Raw genomic sequence first — 21,232 nt, 5'->3', positions numbered from 1 at the left:
ACACAATACATGTTTCTTTCCCAAGGATGCTCACCTACACACACTGTCATGGAAAAAAAAAACAAATTTCTAAATTAGCCTTAATTGTGTGCATTTCTTGGTTTTCCCCTTAAAGATCTCCGGGAAGGCCAAGAGAAGATTATTTCCCACCTTTAAATGGAAAATCAAATGCCACCATCCAAAAACTGGAGGTGCCCTCCCTGGAGGGACGTGATACAGAGGAACATGTGCTGGCTTCTCAGTGTCCTAAGTGAGCCCCTAGCATCCTGAGCTGTACCTTGGGGTTTCCTCCGCCTTCCTTGGCTGCGTACAACATCTGTAGGGCAGACTCTGCGAGCGTCTTGGTCTGGTCCAGCACTGTCATCTGCTGTTGATGGTCCAGAATCTTGGAGGTGACACCCACTGCAGCTAAGATCAAGGGCTCAAAGTAGCTCGCCAGTTGTGTCACCTTTCAAGACAAAAAAAAAAAAAAAAAAGAGCCCCAGATGCAACATGTAAATACTGTGTCTCGTTTAGGAGCCCAGCTGCTGGGAAGGGGTCTGGGACAGGGATGGGATGAGTCACAGGGAGAGGCAGATCTGCTGGACTTCACTTTTGTTTTTTTCTATTTTACATCCAGTATTACGAATTACAGTCACCATGTTATATACATATTAGGTCCTCAGACCTTATTCCTCGTTCAACTTTACTTTTGAGAGTACTTGTAATTAATGAACTCTTGTTCCGATTTTTCTTTTTCTGGGGAGCTCTTTGTCTGTCTCTCATCATGGCAGAAGTGCTAAGAAATCTGTTCTGAGATCCACAGTTAGGTGTGAGAATTTTACAAATCTTAATTTTAATTTCACAAATAGAACAGCTTTTGAGAGAACCGAAGGCGAGCATCTTACAAACTCAAAAGGAAGGGGTATAGAAGACGGGCAGGGGAGCATGGTAGTTGAGAAAAGCACCCTGAGAGTAAAGACACCCTCAAAAGCATTCTAAGAAGCCAACCCAACTGCCCTCCGCCTCAAGTATTTTGACCGAACCGTGGATTTGGGGAAAAAAAAAAGCAAAAATGATTTCCCATCAGTCAAGATGTGCTGTTTACGATGAGCCCAACCTGGGAGAACAAAAAAGCTTAAAGACAGCTGAGCACTGTTGCAGCAGAGGCCTGTCTCCAGTAGGTAACAGCATCGATGGTGCATACGGTTGTCCCTTGGTATCTGCAGGGGATTGGTTCCATGACCCCCCACGAATACTAAACATCCGCGAGTGCTCAAGTCTCTCATATAAAATGCTGTAGTACAGTCGGCCCTCTGCATCTGTGGGTTCGACATCTGCAGATATGGAGGGGTGACCGTATACGCTCACCAAAGCTCACCATCTACCTAGCATCCGTCATATCAGATTTTAACATTTTGCTGTCCTTGCTTCAGACTCTGTCATCTATTCCCCCTCAGATAAAACACAAGGACACTGATCACACTTTTCCGTTCAACTCCTCATCTTGTGTGGCAATTACTAATTGCTAAATTATTCCCATCAGGTGTATTTAAGTTCACCTGATGGGAATAGCCCTCAACTCCCTTAATGCTTCTTTAACCAGCAACTCCCTTAATGCTTCTTCCCATGATGTGGAGGAAGAATGAGGGTGATGGGGATGCAGGCAGGAAGGCTGCTTCACATGGGCAGCGGCAGTCACTGGGTCAGCAACAAAGCGGGGAGTGGGAGTTGGGGGTGGTGGTGAGGGTCCAAAATATTAAAGTTCATTAAAGCTAATAGAGAGACAAGACTATCAGCTAACAATAAACATACTTTGACTGTTTTATCCCCAATTACAGTTATCTTACAGATAGGTTTCAAAACACTTGAACAAGGTTGCTGCTGGCCCTTACGGTGCTTTGTAGGAACTTTAAAGGGGCTGCCCATCCTCTGGGCAGACCTGATCGATGTCAAGGCACATGACTTAGCAGGATTCCGGCAGCCCCCTGTCCTGCCCAGCTCCTTGCTTTGGCCAAAGACCTCTGTGTAAGGCTCAGTCTGCATAATCCCCAGGGTATATTATAGGCAGGGACAGCCCTGCATATCTGCATTGGATTTCATCTCCTCTTCCCCTGGAAGGGTGGTGTCGCCACCAATTGCAGTGATGGGTCATCAGGGGTCAGGGTTCAGGAGGGGTCCCGTAAGTACTAAAGGAGTCAAAATGTTTAATGCATTAGAATCCAACATGTTTTCTGGATTCGTTTTATTATTTTAAAAGTACATTTTATCAATGCAACTGTAAAATGTCAAGGGTTGCTGTGTGCTGAGCATAAGTAAACACAACTCAACAGGTGCCCGACTCCCTCAGGAAGGGGAGATGGCTGGGTGGAGAGGAAGCTCTGCTTTCAAAGCCGTGAGATTTGAATCGTCCCGGCCAATTCCTTTTTAAGAAATCTTAGGCAAACTGCTGCCTATTGCTAAATTTCAGTTTCCTCCTTGGTAAAATGTGATAGCACTAAGTTCCTTAAAATTTTAGGGGGATTAAGTCAGTGTGTGTAAAGGCCTCAGTACAGGCCTCTATGTAGTAAGCACTCCACACACACTAGGGGTCATTATTCTTCACCTATTGTAGGGCAAAGGTTTTGGAAGGGATGGGATTTTTCCTGTATTTAGGAAGTTTAGCAAGGACTCTAATACCTCCTGTAATTGAGACCCATGACAGAACAGGAAACCTCCTGAGTTAGTACAGAAGTGAAAATAACACAGAATTTTGAGGATTTGGTATATGATATTGAGTCCCTAAGCCTAGGATGGCAGAGTGGGTTGAATGGTGACCCCCTGCAAAAAGGTATGTCCATGTCCAAATTTCTCAAGTCTGTGAAGGGGATCTTACAAAGGGGTCTCTGTAGGTGTGTTTAAGGATCTGAAGATGAGATCATCCCGCATTGCTTGGGTGGGCCCTAATCCTGATAACAAGTGTCCTTAGAAGAAACAGAAGAAGGGAAGGCGGAAAAGCGGGAGACAATGTGACCACGGAGAGAGACTGGCGAGATTCAGTCAAGGAATGCCGAGAGCTACCACGAGCTGGAAGCAGCAAAGAATGGAGCCTCCAAAACACGTGTGGCCCTGCCAACGCCTTGATTTTGGATTTCTGGACTCCAGAGCTGTGAGAGATTACATTTCTGTCGTTTTAAGCCCCCCAGTTTGTGGTACTTTGTTACAGCGGCTGTGGGAAACCAATCCAGGCGGGGTCCGAGAATCTGCCTTTGTCAATCACTCCCAAGTGGGACTGAAGCTGCTGAATTGGCACCTCACCTGAGCGCCATCATGAAGCACTGGGACCAGGTGGGCATCCACCAGCAGCCCATGACCCCTCTGGATGGAGGCCCCCTAGGCTGCTTTTGTCCAGAACTCCCTTTCGGAAGGTGAGACTCGTTTAGCCAAAGGACCAGAGTAAACTGATAACTCAGGCGGCACCAATAAAGTTTCTTTTCATGCCACCCACTGACACAGGAATTAATTTTCCACACTAAACAACGTAAGGGCAGAGACAAGGATGCTGCCCTAGGAGTCTAGAAATACTTTCTTACGAAATTCCTACTGGAATCAGAAGTAACTGCTGAACAGAAGTTCGGTTTCTCTGCCAAACTCACTGTCCCCACAGCAGTCACATACGCAGTGCTCCAGCACCCAGGCCCGTTCTACACTGCCCCCCCCTTGCAAACTGCTTCATACAGGTGGACAAGCCCTTTCTTATTATAAAGGCACTCAGGTGAGAAATGAAATTTACCGCACTTGCAATGGCAGAGAGATACTGGCCATTTTAAACCCAAACACCTCTCCTTACACCCAGCAGGAAGCTTAGTAGGCTCTTAAGCTATCCTGTATTGGAAAAAGCAGGAATATTGATTTTCTAAAATCAATACCTGCAGAGATGATTTTGGCTACTGGATTTCTTGATCTGCACATCAATACTGACGGCAGCACTGACAAATGCTAGGAAATCCTGCAGGTTGTTACAAACCCAATGTCTGCCCTCTCTCTGCCGAGGCACAGGCTGCTTGCCAAGCCAACTCTCCTTGAAGGATTTGCAAAATGAACCCCAAACAGGCAGAACATGATGCAGCACCTGCAACCACGTGGGCATGAACGCTCAGGTGAAGGGCTGGCAGAGTGGCCACACGGAAGCTTCAGCTGTCGAGGGTAAAAGTTGGCAAGTTTGCTTTGCTTCCTCAGGTGTGAAAATGGACACTATATTAGAGGCTGTGGAGGAAAAACGTGCCCTAAACACACCAGAATGAGGCTGGCCAGCCAGGACAAAAGATGGCAGACACCAGGCCAGGAATGCCAAGTTCAGTCTCTTGGCTTGTCCCAGCAAAGATCAAGAGTGATAGGTGACTGAAAACTGCCTTGGCGGCTGCAAAGTCTGAGCACTACCAGAAAAATTGCCCTGTAGCTTTTGTCTCAACGCTAACTAAGTAAAAAGAGATTCCTGAAGTGGTCATTTTGGGAGAAGATGTTGACGGAGGCTGAGTGGTATTTTCTGTAGTGTCAGCCAGCATTGACCCGGCCCTAACACCTGCCCTGAGGCTTTGGGGAACAAGAATGACAAAATCAATAACAACTCTCCCCCCACCTCTTTCTCACACACTCTCAGCAGGATCCCCTAGTGCCCATTACCTTATGTCCCAGCTGAGCTGCTTCTCCTCGAGCTGCTGTGGCAATGGGATCGATGAGGTGCCCGATTTCCTGGACCACTGAAGTCAGCTGCTCCTGCAGGGCCTGATAAGGAGAGAGAGCTGTCAAGTTCAGCTTACAACAGCTCCCCAGTAGTTGTACTGATTTAAAAAGGTCCATGTGAAAGATAAGGGAGGCCGAAAGAAATGGATATCAGAATGCCTGGGAGTGCCATCCAGCCACTGCTCTGACCCTCCCCGTCCCAGCGACCCTCAGTTCCCCTGGGCTAAACCCCTCCTCCCCACAGCTCCATCCATGAGGGACACGAGCAGGCCCCAGGAACACCTTTCCTACTGGCTTCTCACTCCTGGCAACCATAGTAACAATGGATGCTACTGGTATCTTTACTTTGGGTTATTCAGCATAATTACTGGAAAGCTGGAACTGCGGTGGCTTTCCAAGAAGGGAAGACAATTGTGTCCAAATGGAGGTAGCTAATGGTGGGGTCCGAGGGAACGTCCAGGTTGCAGTGTCTTCAGAACTAAGAACCCCTTAAGCGGGGAGTGGGGAGGAGGGTGATGTAAAAATGACATCAGCTCTCTTAAAGCAGGACTATTTCCCAGAGAGCACACTGTGAAAACGGCCAGGTGAAACGCCCACTAGGCTATGGTCAGGTGCTCTGTTCGCTGTATTTGGTGATGTGGATGCCATTATCGAAAATGGCACGATCAAGGCATTTCTTCTCAGGTTTGAGAGACAGTTTAATCTCTCCATCCCAAAGAACCGAACTCACGCTATAAAGAGACGGGCAAGGTATCTGGACAATGCTGAAGTGCGAAGGGGGCGGGGAATTCAAAGATGGAGAGTGTTAACTAGTCGCGGGAAAGGTCAGATCCCGCTGTAGAAATCTTCACAGGACCTTCTTCACTTCATAGAGTCCGGATCAATAGATCAGAAGGCTGGACATGTTAGCTCTGCACTCGCCAGCACGGAATGGGGTGACTCCTGACAAAGTGACAATGTCCTGCTCATAGAAATGAGACTCGGGCTACCCTCCTACCGAACAACACTGCATATGGGCGGGGGGGGGGGGGGGGGGGCGGGCTTTGTGCAGAGCTTAGTCAACGAGAGGAGCAGCCTAACCCGCAAACTTGAAAACAAAAAAAAGGAAAAAGTTAGAGAGATGGAGGCAGGTAGAGAGAAACCTCCACACTTCCAAGGGTCTTATTTAGCAAATTACTTCTTATCTTCCCACTCATCATGTAACTACAGTCAAGAATGCAAGACTATCCCAGCGAGGTCGTCTTACTACAGATGGCTTGTTAGATTAAATATGGTAGAGGTAGGAAGCACATGCAGATAAAGGGGAGGGATTTTCTTCCCAGGGAGGAAGAGTCAAGACAGAGGACATGCTTTGGTGATGGTGTTGAAAGGATGTGGGTGTGAGGGGGGTGCTAGTGACAGTGTGTGCTTGGTTGGTGGTAGCTCAGGAAGCTGCACACGTATGACAGGCACACTGTTCCGTATGCACATTCTACTTTAATAACAGGTTAACGATGATTCTAACATTCTGCACAGGATGAGAATACATATTCCTTCTGTCTTTCCTTGGAAATGGGGGAGGCGGGTGAAGCAACAATGAAATACACAGCTCTATTAATAAAAATGAGTAATTCCAATTCCAGGCCCTGTTTACAGACAGGGGCCAAAGTTCACTGTCGATGAGCTCAGTGTCGGGAGAGAAACACCAGTCAACAGACCATTCATATTTATTGAGTACCTTCCGAGCATCAGGCACTTTCAACAGAAAGAAAGAAGTATGAATCAGGGGCCTTTGGACAGGTAACAGAAAAAACTCAAAGGAGCCAAGTAGGAAAATTCTATTCTCAACTTTGGAAAAATGGGCAAGAGAGGGCAATGTGGCTCTGAATTAACAGAATGCAAAAGCTCTCTCAATACTAGATATTGAGTAACAAGGGCAGAATCCTTGATCTCTGCATGGACCAAACACATAGCGCTGAATGCTGAATTCGCTCATTAGTGAAAAAAGTGCTGAAATATGACAGGGAAGCACTCAAAATTTACACGCTTAGGTCTGCTCTCCTGAATATGGTAACTCCACCGACTGACACACTCTTAGCTGACAATGATCATTTCCCTCCAAATTTCAGCCAAATCTGAACCTTCCACCCCCGCAGTACATGTGTTCCTTCATCAAACCATCATTCTCTGCTCAGCATTTGCCCGACCCCCTCCAAAAACTTCCCAGGCTGGTTCCAGGGGAAGGTGGCCCAATGATGAAGCTCTTTATCAAAAACATGTTGGTGCCATTCCCCCATCCCCAAAGCCTGATGTTGGCATTCTTCAGTACTTCCAGAGGCTTCCGAGCTGGCCACAGAGCCCTGCATACCTCCACGGAGATGTCATCCCTCGTGGCCAAGCTCTGGCTGACAGCGGCCAGCGAGGCCTGCTCGATGTCCCGGATGCACCGGTTGATGCTGTCAATGGAGTAGTCACATTCCCTCTGTCCAGGGGCCTTGTCCCTGGAAGGGACACAGCAAGTAGAACACGGGCTCCACGGAGCGCAAGTCCCCAAACCTGCTCCAGAACTGGTGGGCCAGGAGCCCCTGTCTACTTTCTCTCCCACTCGATTGCTTTAGGGAGTGAATTCCCGACCCTTGCTTGGCAAGGCTTCTCTGCATAGCCCAGGAATTTCTTCACTTAACACTTGTGCTAAGTCTCTCTCTGGTGGGAAGGGTAGGGTGCTGTCCACCATCTCAGGCTGATGCCAGGCAACAGCAAATGAAACAATTTGGACTTGGATTCTCCATTCACTGGCTTAGGCATAGGACCCTCAATAAAAAAAAAAAAAAAAAAAAAAAAAAGGGCAGTGCTATTTCCAGTGCAAATATACTATGCTCTCTACATTGCATACTAGTTGCAAACGTCCTGGGCTGTGGTAGGAGTTAAAATATTTAGTGGATTTTTCTTTGCGAGGCATTAAGAAAGAAATGCCTTAAGTTTCAAAAGCAATTTCAAAAACAAAATATACCTGAGGAAAGGCATGCACTCCATGCTGTGGGATAATTAACTTTGGTCAACTTCAAGAATGTTTTATCTACTCAGGGGATGCTTTTTCATAGTAGATAGGCTCCTACTACCACCATGGAGGTTAGAGATGCCCAGAGTTACTCTGGGACCTAGAATATTCTTTTTGTCTTATTATCAAAGTAAGGTAACCCCAAATCCTGCTAAATAAGCAGTGGTGCTCTCTGCCTAATCTCCTAGGTATCGACAATATGGTACAATGTTTACAAGGACTGGGACTAAAGCAGTCATGCCTGGGGATGCCCTTGGGAATGTTATCTAAATGCCTTTCTGCCTGAATTCTCTAATCAGTAAAAGAGAGACAATAGCAGCATCTACTTTACAAGGTTGCTGTGATGAACATATAATGTAATACAGGTACAATGCTTAGAATAGTATCTAATATATGATAAATACTTTAGTTAGCTATTATTGTTGTGACAAGTGCTACCGCTGGTCCCAAAGAGGTAAAGAAAAAGATGATGACAATGATCAACCATGTTGCTATTAAATAAAAGTCCTGATGGGCTTATCCCCTTCCTGCCCTGTCGGATGCAGGCCGCTAGCATTTCTGGAGGAGACACTAACCTGATAGACGTGATGAGACTCTTTATAGAGTCAGAAACAGTGTGGGAATGTCCCGCTAGCACAGACCAGGTGGGCGGGTCTTTGGGGTTGATGGCCAGTGAGCGTGCAGTGCGGATGAGGTATGATGAGCTCTCCAGCATGGTCTTGGCTGACACCAGGATTGGTTCTTGTGCCTGGGAGCCCTGGGACCAAAGAGCAGAAGGGTCAAGGGCACGGCACACAGACTAAGTGAATGACTTGGACCCTGGAAGGTCATGTTCTTTATCAAGTCACCACCTCTGTCCTTCGAAGGAGACAGAGGGTAGGGAAGCATGGAGGCTGGCTCACATGGGGCCTGGATGATGAGGACCTGGGGCCATGCCACTCCTTAAATATTATTTTTGAGTGTGAAAGAACATACCGAGAAAGAATCAGCCCCAAACCTATGCACAGAGATTGTTCTCAACATATAAAGCCAAGACATTACCTCTCAAGTGATGTACAGACATTGAGTTCCATGAACTCTGCTTGTATCATCAATGACAACAGTAACAGTGCCCTACACATTGACAGAAAGAGTTTTTGGAATCCTTGACTGTTCATGCCCCTTCAGTGCCACACAAAACAAGCCAACGACCTCAGTTTTACCTTTGCTGTGAGGATTCCCTACCTCGGAGCTGATCTGGGCAGGAATGCTGACAAACTCAGGGTTGGAGGCGAACGCTGTCAAGTTTTCCACGGCTTCGATCAAGGGGGCGGTGGCAATTCGACACTTGTTGCGGTTGTCCTCAGAGAAATCCCCATCCAGAGCCTGATGGGAGAAAACACAGAGATCACTCCTGGGCCGCAGCAATCACCACCCAGCGAAAAGAAGGTGGTTTAATGGGAATACTGAAAATGTCTGCTGAGTCCATAAACAATGAACAAGAACTGATTGGAGGGATCTCTGCCATCAAGCAGAGGGGCTAAGTGAGCAATGGTAGGAAAGAAAGCTGAGTGTGTGGCTCACAGGCCAACTGACCTCACAGCCCATCCACTCCCCACTTAACGTGATTCCAAGAGCGCCTGCTCTTCTCTCCCCTTGAGCTATGCTGCCCATCCCTGTGGCTGAGCCACTTTCTTCCCTGCTTTTGAGACTATAACCCTTTGGCTCTTCCCCTCCATTTCACTCCAATTAAGTCTATCCTTTGCCAAACTATAAAAATATCTTACACTGTGTACCACTTTCAACTTCTCCTAAGCTATTTTTACCTGGATGTCCCTGAATGACTGACGGAGGGAGGGCTGATGTATCTGTCATTTTCAAATGAGCAAAATGGAATGCAATGGGAAAAAACATACTAGAACTATTCCCAGCAATACGGACACATCTCACACATGCAATATTTCGGTAAGGAGGCCAGACACAATAGGGTACCCACTATACAATTCCAGTAGTGCAAAAGTACAAAAACAGGTGAAACTAATTCTGGGTGTTAGCTGTCAGGTCACCCTTTGGAGCCAGTGAGACTGAAGGAGCAGAAGTAGGCTTCTGGGCGCTGGCCATGTTCTGTCTCTTCAACTGGCCACAGTTACTTAGGTGTGTTTGGCGTGGGAAAATTCACTGAGCTCTGCACACATGGGCTTTTAATCTATGTATCTTTTGCTTCCAAAGTTTCTTTCTTTTTAAAATTAGCAGCAGTAATACAAGGGCACTGAATGATGAGTCACGTCGCGATCAACAGCCTGCACAGGAGACAGGCCAGGAAAGTGGCCTGTGATGCATGCCAGACCACCCCACAAAGGGTCAACACTTGGATCCCAAGCTCCCCAACCACGGACTGCACCTGCTCAAGCACAAGGCTGCTAGAACCGATGGCCTGTGACCAGTGACAGCACCCCTGCCTCCCAGCAAAGGGCAACATTTGAGAAGGCAGTTATGTTTGTCGAAGAACGTAGATTTCTTTGTTAAATGACGAATTAAACTTTTAATTTAACCCTTATGAGCAACACAGAAAAGTCAATTTAGACAATTAGCGAACAAAAAACCGGAGGCACCAGCAATTACAGAACAAACCGGATCTGAGATGGGAACCTTTCTATTTCTCAATAAGGCAAGAGTAGGCAGGCACGGTTAGTGTAAAGGTTACTTGAATAACAACTATATTCCAATCAAGTCTTGACAGCTGGGGCCGGTAATTACACATCCGCCATGCTAATATTTTCTGAGGAACTCCCATAAGCCTGGCTAATTTACCGTCTTCACTAGTACTGTGCACAGTTTGCCTCTGCTCAGGCCCTTCTCCACCAGATAGGCACTGACCTTGACCCTAACTTGGCCCATTCTGTGGTTCTTCCAGGCCCAGTGGAAACCCTATGTGCCTGCTACTTACTCATATTTATGGCTTCAGTTCTGACTCCACTCACGTACTCAGTAAAAGTTGAGTTAGCATCTGTTACCTCCACTGAAGCACTGCACCGGCGACATGGCAGTGAACCGTCTGGGCGCTCTCATCTTGTTGCACTATTACCTTCATTGACTCCTTGAGATCAGGCCCTACCAGGCTTCGGAGCAATTTGGGCACACATTGGGAGGCCGGCTGGGTGCCGCATAGCAGGAGCCCGACAACAGTGGCCCCAGCACAGGCGGACCACTGAAGCAGGCAGATGGCAGGAGCGGACTTCGGCATCAAAGGAACTTGCATCCCAGCTGCACCAGTCGCACCCCCTCCAGTGGGAGTGATAGGGCTTCTAGCTCAGCTTCTAGCTGCCCCTTTACCTCTCCACACTCCTCTCATCCTCTTTTCTACTGTCTACAACACTCTCGGCCTATTAGGAAGGCAAATGTCTGATCACGCCACCCACTCTTAGGGGAACTAATTAAAAACGACAAGATGATTACCCCAGCTAAATCCCAAGGAATGGTTTCCTAATTGTGCAGTTTCATCAACTGCACCAACAGGATGAAGAAAGGATTTTTTTTTTGAGACTGGGCCCTAAAATCACATATCATGTAGCCCATTGCGGGTCAAGGGCAGGACCCTGAATAGCGTGGGCTGTGGACTACAACGCCAAGCTCCAATCCAGCACTGTTTTCCATTTTCAAGAGGGAAAAGCCATTTCCTCCAAAGGAAGAATGGAGCATCAGAAAGGATAGTTTGTTCACATGGACAGTATTTCACTTTTGAATGCTGCTTCCACTCTGGAGCAACCCCAGGAAACGGAATACTCAAATCTGGCCAGAGGTGAAGCTTCAGGCAGGCACGACAGTTTTCACATAGATATTCCATGTCACAGAATGTTTAGTACACCCGTCAGAACAGTGAAAGGGTAAATCCACTTAGCCAAATGCCCAGGCGCCATCGGGACCCTGAGCCAGCTCCTGTGAATGTTCTCACACTTAGCCAAAATCTCACAGGGATCTGGGAGAAACAATTTCTGCATGTGTACCAGAATCAAAGATTCATGGACTTGGGGGGTTAGAAGGGATCTTAAAGATCATTTAATCCCAAAGCTCCAATGTTTCAGGTGATAAAACCAACACCTAGAAAGTGACATGCTAAGCCAGAACCCGGAACCAGAACCAGAACCCAAGACCCCTGGCTCCCTTCCCTCCTACTGACCTTAGAAAAGGCAACAAGAATAAGGCGTAAGAAGCCCAAGAGGTGTTTTTTTCCCTCCTTTTTCTTCTCAAGAAACCTATTTACCAATCCAAACAAAAGGACGATCAAGAGAACGTACTGACAGCCGAGTTAAAACCGGTTAATGAGAGCTGGACCTGGTGTCTTTTGGACGCCCTGTCAGTGCTTAATGGCAAAACCCTGAGCTTCAATTCCACTGCGAGAGGCAAGGCTGCGCTCCAACTTCTCAGAGAAACAAAAGCTGTGTTGTTGCACAATTTCTACTTGGCACCTAAACCTGAGTGACCGCACATTTAAAATAACATTCGATTCCACACATCTGAGTTGAGGCTAGGCAAAGAGCTGACTGGAGAGAGAGAAGCAGGCACTGGTACACGGGGGGAACCAGCAGAAAGACGGCACCCGCGGTTAGGGCTCCGTGTGTTTCTAAGTTGGCCGGCATTGAGAGCAGCACCTGGCAGGGAGGAGGGTGCACGTATGTATTCTTGCTGAGCCACGCTCTGGGATCGCAAAGAATGCCATCGGCAGAGATTTACGATCCCTGGAGGCAGGCATCCTAATGGGTGCTGATGACCCACTGTGGGGTCATCTGCTCCCTGCTCGCCAGTGTTCCTCCGGGGAGGGGTTCCCCTCCTTTCATTGTGAACTAGAAAGGTGGGGCAGCTGGGATTTAGGCTTGGGCACATCCTTGTGATTTAAAGGAAAAAAAAAAAGGACTAAGAAGCATAAAACTTAGAGCAAAATTCAGCCTCGATGGCGGCTGTTTCAAGCATTTAGGGAATTAAACATTCATTTGTTTCGCTATTCGACAGGATTCTTAACCATTGCTTAACTCAGCAAGTCTATTCGATATGTAGTACAGTGTGCTACAGTGAAATGGCCTTCACCATTTTCCTATTAGGAAATTCAAAACAAAGTTCGTTGTCCCCGGCAAAGCCTGCCACCTGATGGGAATCGCAACACCAAGCGCATTTCAGCAAGCTGCGGAGCAAGAGGGTCATTTCTGTTCCTTGTGCACGGCTATCGATTCCCGGGGTGCTCGCGGGGAAGGAGGCTTCATCTTCTCCATGTCACAACAGCCTGCATCCCCCCTCTGGTGTTTCTGCACAGGCCTATCTTTAAGGCCATCACAAGAGCTCATCTGCTGCAGGCAGTTACAAAGAGGGGTTGCCACTGTGAGGAGAATCTGAAAAGAAAATGAGACCTTAACGGAGACAGGTCGGGATTTAAAACCGAGGAGAAGGCAGAAAAGAAAGGTATCCCAGAATTTGTATAGAATAGCTCCTTGCCTTTGTCTCCCCCTTGGTCCATCTAAATCTAGTCTGTTTTTTTGATGATCGGAAAATGGCCAAGTTTAATTGAAATAAGTTAGTTACACAGCAACCGGCAATGATGTCACTACGTCTCAATTCTCTTGCCGTCTTTCCAGCCCTGCCTCCCCTGAGACTGGCACACAAGCACTGTAAACGCAACCAGGTATTTCTTCCCAGGCTGGTGAGATGGCTTAGTCTCTCCATGCTAACGATGTACACTGCATGCCATGGGCGAGAGCAGGCTTGAGGGAAAGAGCAGGGGATCTGGGTCTGAATTCCGGTCTACCACTTAGTGGCTGAATCACCCCACGAAAGTTACTTAACCTCCTTGTGCGTCACTGTCCTGACCGTAAAAACGGGGATGGCAAGCACAGGGTGGTTGGTTGTGTGGACTGAATGAGTGATATACACAAAACACAGAACAGGCTTTGGGTAAACTAAATATCAGAAAACATAAGCTTTATTCATTTCTAATACCACGAACCATGACAGTAATTAAAGGGAGCTGCCAGCAGGATCCTGGGGGCACCTGGGCACTGGCTTTATTTATTCATCTTCAATTTATCTTATTATTGTCTTTAAATAAGCGGGTTTTAATTTTTTTTTTTTTAAAGACTCTGTTTAAGCAGCTAAGTAATTGCCGACGGGGATAACTGCCCCGTAGCTCTTGCCTGCCCGCTTCCAATGGCTGCTGGGCTGCACAATCTCTCCTTGGCTTCTGCTTTGCTCAGCCTGTTGACTAATTTCTCCACAAGATTAAACTGGCTTTGTGTAGTGCAAGGGAAATGAGGTGTGTAGTAACATATCCTCTGGAGACAACAGGGGGAAAAGCCCCATCCCTCCAGGACTTGCCCGGCAACGAAGCAGATCATCCCACCTCCACGAGCGTGAAAATCCTTCAGTAAAGTGTGAACCCTCCAACGGCCTTCCCTCCGGCACTTCCTGGTTTGCACAGAACTGACAGCTTGCCTTCCATGACCACCTCCTTTGGAGGTTCTTTGCCAGGGGTCTGCTGTTCAGGCTGTGGCTGTCTTCCCATCAGGTCAGCTGCTTGGTGTCTGGCTGGGTGTCCCACGCACGGCAGACCGGGTTTGCGGTCTGATCACCCAGCTACAAATACTACAGCCCAGCTACTGCGATTCCCTCCTCACAGGGTACCCTTGCCCTGCTTCCCCTCAACCTGTCCACGGCCACGAACACAAAGACGAACTTGTTATCAACGTGGAATGCTCTATTTTAAGAAGCTCATGCTCCACTGAAAACATTTAAACAACTATAAATAGAATAGATATCACAGGACAGAATAAATTGACTTTTTTTAAAGATTTTCCCAACAGTTTCCCATTCCATTCTCCCTCCACCTTCTCTCTTGGTCCAGAGATATTTAACAACCATGGCAGGGCCCTCTACCAGCCCCTCAAAACCACCCTGCCCCACTAAGCACATAGTTTACCCCTCCCCACCCACTATGCAGAAGGTTAGTAGAGACCAAGGCTGTTGGTTTTTCCTGATAAATATCTCCATCACTAATGAACCGTTCCTCAGTGACTTAAATCATGAGACTGAATTGGAAGTTGAACTCCACTAGAAGCAAGTATTAGAGAGCAGAGCTTCAATCCCCTACCTCGTTCCCCTCTGCAACAGGTGTCCCAGGGATTCCTAAGGCCTCAGCTCAGCGACCTACCTTGATGGTCTTCACCAGGTTGGCAGTGCTGTTGGCGACTTCCTTGGCTGACTGGACAAAGTGCCTCTTGGCCACAGGGTTGCCCGTCTTGGATGAGGCGATGCGGCAGGCATTGCACAAGGCTGAGGTGTGCTTGGCGACAATCGTGGCGGCTGACAGAACCTATAAAGCACGGACTGGGTTGGGGGCACCCGAAGCTTCAGTGCAGAGGGGTCCAGTTCACTGGAGTCCACCCTGGTCCCGAGCCCTGGATTCCCCTTCAACTCACATGTCTAGGGCTCGTGGAAATAAAACCCATGTCTCTAGCTCTGCCGCCCCTGAAGTCACTCCAAGAAAGGGGAGGGCGGGAATTATTAAGGCAGAGAGACTAAACAAAGAAAAGGAAAGGCAGGGCTGATGTGGGAGTGGGCTGGGCTCCAGGCAGTCTCAGAGGAGATGCTGTCAGCTATCCTTTGTGACCCCCAGCCAGGAGGGACACGGCCCAGGGTCTAGGCCAGCGCTGCCCAACAGAAATACAGTGCGAGCCACATATCTAATTTTAAAACTTCTAGTAGCTACATGAAAATAAGTACAGAAACAAGGGAAATTATTGTAAATAATATATTTTATTGAGCTTGATATATCCAAAACATTTCATTTCACCATGTAATCAATTTAAGAATATTAAGCTTTCACAATCCTTTATCCTACTAAGTCTTTGAAATTGGTCAGTATTTTACACTTACAGCCCATCACAGTTTGGACCAGTCCATTTCAAGTGTTTAACAGTCACATGCAGCTGTATGTCACTCCCAGGTGGGCTATAGGCACCTTATTAAGGGGTGTGGCTCAGGGATCTCCCAGCCCCAGCTGCGTTTCTGAATCTGCCTGATCACTTTGCTGAGGCTGGTAACACCCCTTTGGCCTTAACTGGACAGGTAAGGAATCTCCGGTGCACTGACACCTGCCTTAGGTCTGGGTGGTCCCCCAGGTATCCTTTACTTGGGTCCTTCTCCTGCCTCAAGAACGCTGGTCCCAGGGTCAGCAGTAGATGTGCCCATCACAGCCTGCCTCTGCTAGCCCATATAGGCCATTCTTGTTCTTTTTAGCACATACTGCTGGAATTATTGAACACGACCCACGTCACTTGGGTATTAGAAATATCAAGGAACGTCACATGTACTGTCTAGTTCTCAAATGTCTCTGTGGCTCCTTTTGTGCTGTGGATTCTGACCCAGCTTTGGGGTCTGGGTCAGCACCACCACCTCTGGGAAGTGACCCCTGAGAGCCCCTCAGAGAATTCATCACACCTTCCTCTGTGCCTCCCTTGCCTTGTCATCATACCCCGATCACTCCATCTTCCAAACTTTAACCCACAGTAAGAGTTAAGGGGGTAGGGGGTCGGGTCTCCCTCACAGTGACCCTTAGTGCCGAGCACAGAGCAAGCCCTCAACGTTATGTCCCCTGAACTGAACAAATGGAACCGTGAACCTCCTGATGAATCTCGCTGTGACTACGCCACCGTGATTGCCTTCCGGCACTCCATTCCAGAGCACCTACCTGTTCCACCCTCACCACATTTTGCAACATCCCCCTAAGTCATGATCCGGCTGGCTTTGCAAGTTCTGAAAGAATGGTCATCTTTATTCTCGCAGTCTCCCGCCACCCACCTCCAGGAGCTCAAGGACATGCAGATCTCACATCCCTGCCCCAAAGTTACCTGTGACGGGCTGCTGCCGGGGTCCACCAGGTTCTGGCATGCCATCTGGATAGCCTGGTTTGCCCTGGCAAACTGGATGGGGTCCACAAGGCCCTGATGGCCTGCCTGGCTGTTCGGATCAGAGATGCCAACGAGGTATGCAGCCTGGAAGGGAGGAGGTAAACCACAGCTCAGGCTCGCTGTACTCCTAGATACGCCTGTGGGGGAGTGTGGTCCCACAGTATACATACAACAGTCATTCTCAGGTGCTCCCAGTGCAAGGTGGTCAGACTCATCTCATCAATAAGAGTTTAGGCATGGACAAGCTGACACTCGCTTGGGCCGGGAACATGCCAGCAGGAGTTTGCTACAGGCTTTTGGGAACAGTCTCCTTGTTCTTAAGAAAGCCTCAAGAAGCTCTTCCATGGGGCATGACCAAGAATGGATGCAGCCCTGAGTGCTCTGGCAGCCACCTTATGACCATGAGGGGGACCAGCCTCAGCATGGAGCTCACTCTTTGGCTGGCAGATGGCAGAGGGGGGAAAAAAGTGGGTGTAGACTGATGGTGTGGAGCTACTGGGGAGGCCAACCCTGGAGCCTGCCCTACATGAGGATTTCTCATCTCGTAGCCTAATGTATCCTTCTTGTTTAGGCCAGTATTTGAAGCAGTAAGAAAGAATGAATAAAATGGTTCGGGGGAAAAAAAGGCAATATTCGGACTCCAAGAGGACAAGAGGCTACAAGAGAAGGTCTTCTCTTCAAACCCTTTGGAGGTGTTAGCCAAATAACAGGGAGAAAATGAATCTGTGAGGGAAAATTCTAACCTTAACTCATTTCCCCTGAGATATGAGGGGCCAAATAAGGGAAGGTGATTTCACCCTCTGAACTAGGGATGCTTTTCTTTGGTTCAATAAAATCTTCCAGGCTCAAGGCAATTGTCAAATGATAAATCCTTCAAGGTAAATGCTGACATTCTTGGAAGTTCAGTTACATGAGCCCAGCAATTATTGGAAATACACAGCACAGTTGAAGACGAGCCAGGAACATGCTTGATCATGACTCTGTGTGATGGCATCCAATTTTTTCTCCTTCTGATTCTAAAAAGAGCATGACTAAGACTTTTGCAACTCTAAAGCCTCAGAGGGAATTTGAATTGTGTCATGCCTATTTTTTCCCCCCCAAACAACTTATCTGTAACAATGACCTTAAAAAAAAAAGAAAGAAAAAAAGACGGGCCTCTGAACCCTTAGGCTGGGTCTGCAGGGTTCAGTGTTCTCTCCAGGCTGCTCTGCTCCAGGGGTAACGGGCTGATGTTTTGCCTAAATGCTTAGCCAGCAAGAGCCACCACCTTCTCCATGGTTTCCGTGGTGATGGGTGGAGATGGAGCTGAAGCTGAAGCTGAAGCCCCCATGTGCCTCTCACAGGGACCCGGCACAGGACAGGGCTGGAAAGCCTGCGTCGTGGGGCACGGGGACCCGTGCCTTACCTGAGCTGCAGCCTCCGTCAGCCCACAGAGAGCCTTGGACGCAATCCCCACACACTCCCCAAAAGCAGGGAGGTCCCCGGTCTTGGCATTCTGCGAAATCCCTGCCATTGACTCGCCCAGAACCTGCAAAACAAACCACGAGCGATATTCTGACCAGCATTCCTTCAGACCATGGGGTAAAGGGGCTACCCTTCCAACTTGAATGTTCGAGGCCACTTAATCTACAATATTTGCCATTATTTTACTTCATTTGCAATAAGAAGAGATTTAAGATAATGATATCATTTCTGTTCCACAAAGAGAAATAAATAAAGTCTGAAGCTTTCATCCAAAAGTTATCTATATCTCAAGGAGGTACAGTTACTATACACAGATCAATAAACTAAAATCTATACAGGGCAGCCCATGGGTGAATGGTCTAAACTGAGAACTGTTAGTTCCCAGAATATAAAATCAGACATATCTACCGAGCTATAGGTGAAGACCATGTCCAGAAAGCAGAAGACACACTCTTCCCAATATTATTCACTTATTAATTGATAGTCTTTAATTAATTAATTAATTTTGGGGGGCTGCACTGGGTCTTCATTGCTGTGCGCGGGCTTTCTCTAGTTGCAACGAGCGAGGGCTACTCTTTGTCGCAACGTGCATGCTTCTCATTGCAGTGGCTTCTCTTGTTGCGGAGCACGGGCTCTAGGCGCTCAGGCTTCAGTAGCCGTGGCACGTGGGCTCAGTAGTTGTGGCTCATGGGCTCTAGAGCGCAGGCTCAGTAGTTGTGGTGCACAGGCTTAGTTGCTCCCGTGGCATGTGGGATCTTCCCGGACCAGGGCTCGAACCCGTGTCCCCTGCACTGGCAGGCAGATTCTTAACCACTGCACCACCAGGGAAGTCCCTATCAGAGGTCTTTAAAATAACAGCTAAACGGGATTTCAGTACTCAGAATCTAACCCAGAGAGGTCAACCACCATGCACAAGGTCAGACAGAAGGTCACACAGGCAGAGGCAAGGCGCCTGCCCCATATCTGGTGTTGTGTCTTCATGGGCCTCCTCATGCCCCATGAAGGCAGGTCCTACTTTCCAGGGTCACAGATCTTAGAACTGAAGGATGTTCAACAGAAATCTTTAGGGAGACTATGACATCCAAGTCTAGAACCCAAGACAGAGCTCTTTGTTTGTCAAGAAGCCATCTTGGATAGGGAAAGAAAGAAATTCCATTCATCTCACTTGCATTTCATTTTATCCTGATTTTGAGGCATTCTCAAAAAACACTGGTGCAATTACCACAGATCAGTGTTTCCTGACCTTTTAAAATATTATTATTATTGCTCTGATAAGAAGTCTTTTTAGACCACCTCCCTCCAACTGCCACCCACATTAAATTAAATACTAAGAAATAAGAACTTGTTGAGCTGGGTTAAGATTTGCAGAAGGGAGGACACAAACCTTTGTATAATCTTAGATACTTTCACCACCCGCACCCCCCAAAAAACCCCCACAATTTTTCACTCCCCTTGAGAATGCAAGGCATGGATAGATGGTGAAAAGAACACACGGGAGGATCTCATATAAGCCAAGGCCATTGAAGGGCTTTCCCCACCAGTGCAGTCCCAGTTGAAGGAAATACATGCTCTGACTCACAGTAAGACCCATCCCTCATAGGGTCTGAGCAGTGGTTCTCATAGAGTGGCCCCTGGACCACATGGCAGGACCTGGGAACTTGTCAGAAATGCACAATCTCCCCCACCTTGGGATCTACTGAATCAGAAACTCAGGGGTGTGACCTAGCAAGGTGTGTTCAACAAGACCCCCAGGTGATTCTGATGCACAGCCAGGTTTGAGAAGCACCTGGGCAAAGGGCGCCATAGCAAGGCTTTAGGACACGGGCAGCCATGCAGAGGGGCCACGGGCCGGTGCACACAAAGCATGTCTTGATTCTTCCCCACAATGAGGAGGGATGCTCACAGCACAGCCAGGCTTACCTTGGAGTTTTCCATTACACTCTCGATGCAGTCAAAGTAAGAGAGGTCACTAACAGGTTCATTGGGATTGTCCAACATCCCCTTGACAGTCTACAGAAGGAGAACACAACTTAAGAGCCTTATAGAACAAGGGAAACTCAACATAAAATACCAACTATCAACTTCCCCTCCATACACAGGATTCTGGTCATTATCCAGATTCTTGAGAGGAATTTAGACCACAGTGTCTGCGACTTCAGATTTCCTGCGGGCAACACCACGCTGATTGGGGTGGGTGTGTCTTGGTTAGCTCTGACAGAGAGGAGAATCTCTTGTTTTCAAATGTGAAGGAGAAGCTTGGTATCCACAGAACGGGGACATTTTTTTCCTTAAAGAATCTGAAAGTTAGTGGGAGGCAATATATATTCATGGTCAATGAGTATAATTTCTCTGCTGGATAACTCCAAGGAGTTTAAATATCAAGGACAGGTTCATTCATTTCTTCTTGATTAGTAGGGACCTCTGTTTTCAATGCTGGGACCTTTCAATGGGTAGGCATGAAAGAAGGTAACCCCCCCCAAAACCGCCCACTGGAATGGTTCATTTGTTTTTAATTTTAAAAGTATAGAAAATGTTGGATCTTGTTTAGGTCTCCATCAAGGAACAGGGCATGGGGTTTGCTTCTTCTGCCTTTGTCTCCAGTCTGCTGAAAACGGTTGCTAGCTTTCATGTTGCAATAACCTTTGATCATCGTTTATGAGGGACTTTTCCAGGGGAGGAAAGTCCGGGGACATAGCCATCCATCTTCCTCCCTGCTGAGTGAGAAGATACAGTGGGACCTAGCAGACTTTGGGGCACAGCCAACAAAAAGACAAGGCCATGTGAGTTACTAAGGGTTGGGGGGAAGTAATGGTGAAACTGCTGAGTTAATCAGCAAAGATCTAAGGGAAAGAGGGCTGCATAAAGAAGGTGTTCATTTCATTGAAGAAACTCCTCCCACTCCTTGGATAATCAAAACTGCCTTAGTAACAGCAACACTGAAATAGCCATAATTTTGGCAACCAAGGATACCATTAAGGCACAGAGGATGTGCATCTGGGCCAACAGACCTCATTTAGATCAACAGTCCACGTATCATTTATATTTGCAAATGTGAACAGACCAGGATAGGGCAGTGATTCACCCAAGGAAGGAAACATTC

At 47.6% G+C, this 21,232-nt stretch overlaps 1 protein-coding gene across 9 annotated transcripts in view; it reads right to left on the bottom strand.

Annotated features, from left to right (window-relative positions):
* TLN2 (talin 2) overlaps positions 1-21,232 on the bottom strand; it is a 446,949-nt gene that overhangs the window by 70,931 nt on the left and 354,786 nt on the right. For all 9 annotated transcript variants that reach the window (XM_073801108.1, XM_073801106.1, XM_033851753.2 and 6 more), the window contains 9 exons: positions 20,053-20,142; positions 18,074-18,196; positions 16,609-16,752; positions 14,910-15,071; positions 8,963-9,103; positions 8,314-8,495; positions 7,049-7,181; positions 4,642-4,743; positions 278-448 (listed from right to left, as the gene is read on the bottom strand). In XM_073801108.1, coding sequence (XP_073657209.1) covers positions 278-448; positions 4,642-4,743; positions 7,049-7,181; positions 8,314-8,495; positions 8,963-9,103; positions 14,910-15,071; positions 16,609-16,752; positions 18,074-18,196; positions 20,053-20,142 — 1,248 coding nt within the window. The remainder of the gene's footprint in view (positions 1-277; positions 449-4,641; positions 4,744-7,048; positions 7,182-8,313; positions 8,496-8,962; positions 9,104-14,909; positions 15,072-16,608; positions 16,753-18,073; positions 18,197-20,052; positions 20,143-21,232) is intronic.

The sequence above is a fragment of the Tursiops truncatus genome, chromosome 2 (genome assembly GCF_011762595.2).
Source record: "Tursiops truncatus isolate mTurTru1 chromosome 2, mTurTru1.mat.Y, whole genome shotgun sequence".
In the NCBI taxonomy this organism is placed as follows: domain Eukaryota; kingdom Metazoa; phylum Chordata; class Mammalia; order Artiodactyla; family Delphinidae; genus Tursiops; species Tursiops truncatus.
This window is presented reverse-complemented; position numbering and strand designations above follow the sequence as displayed.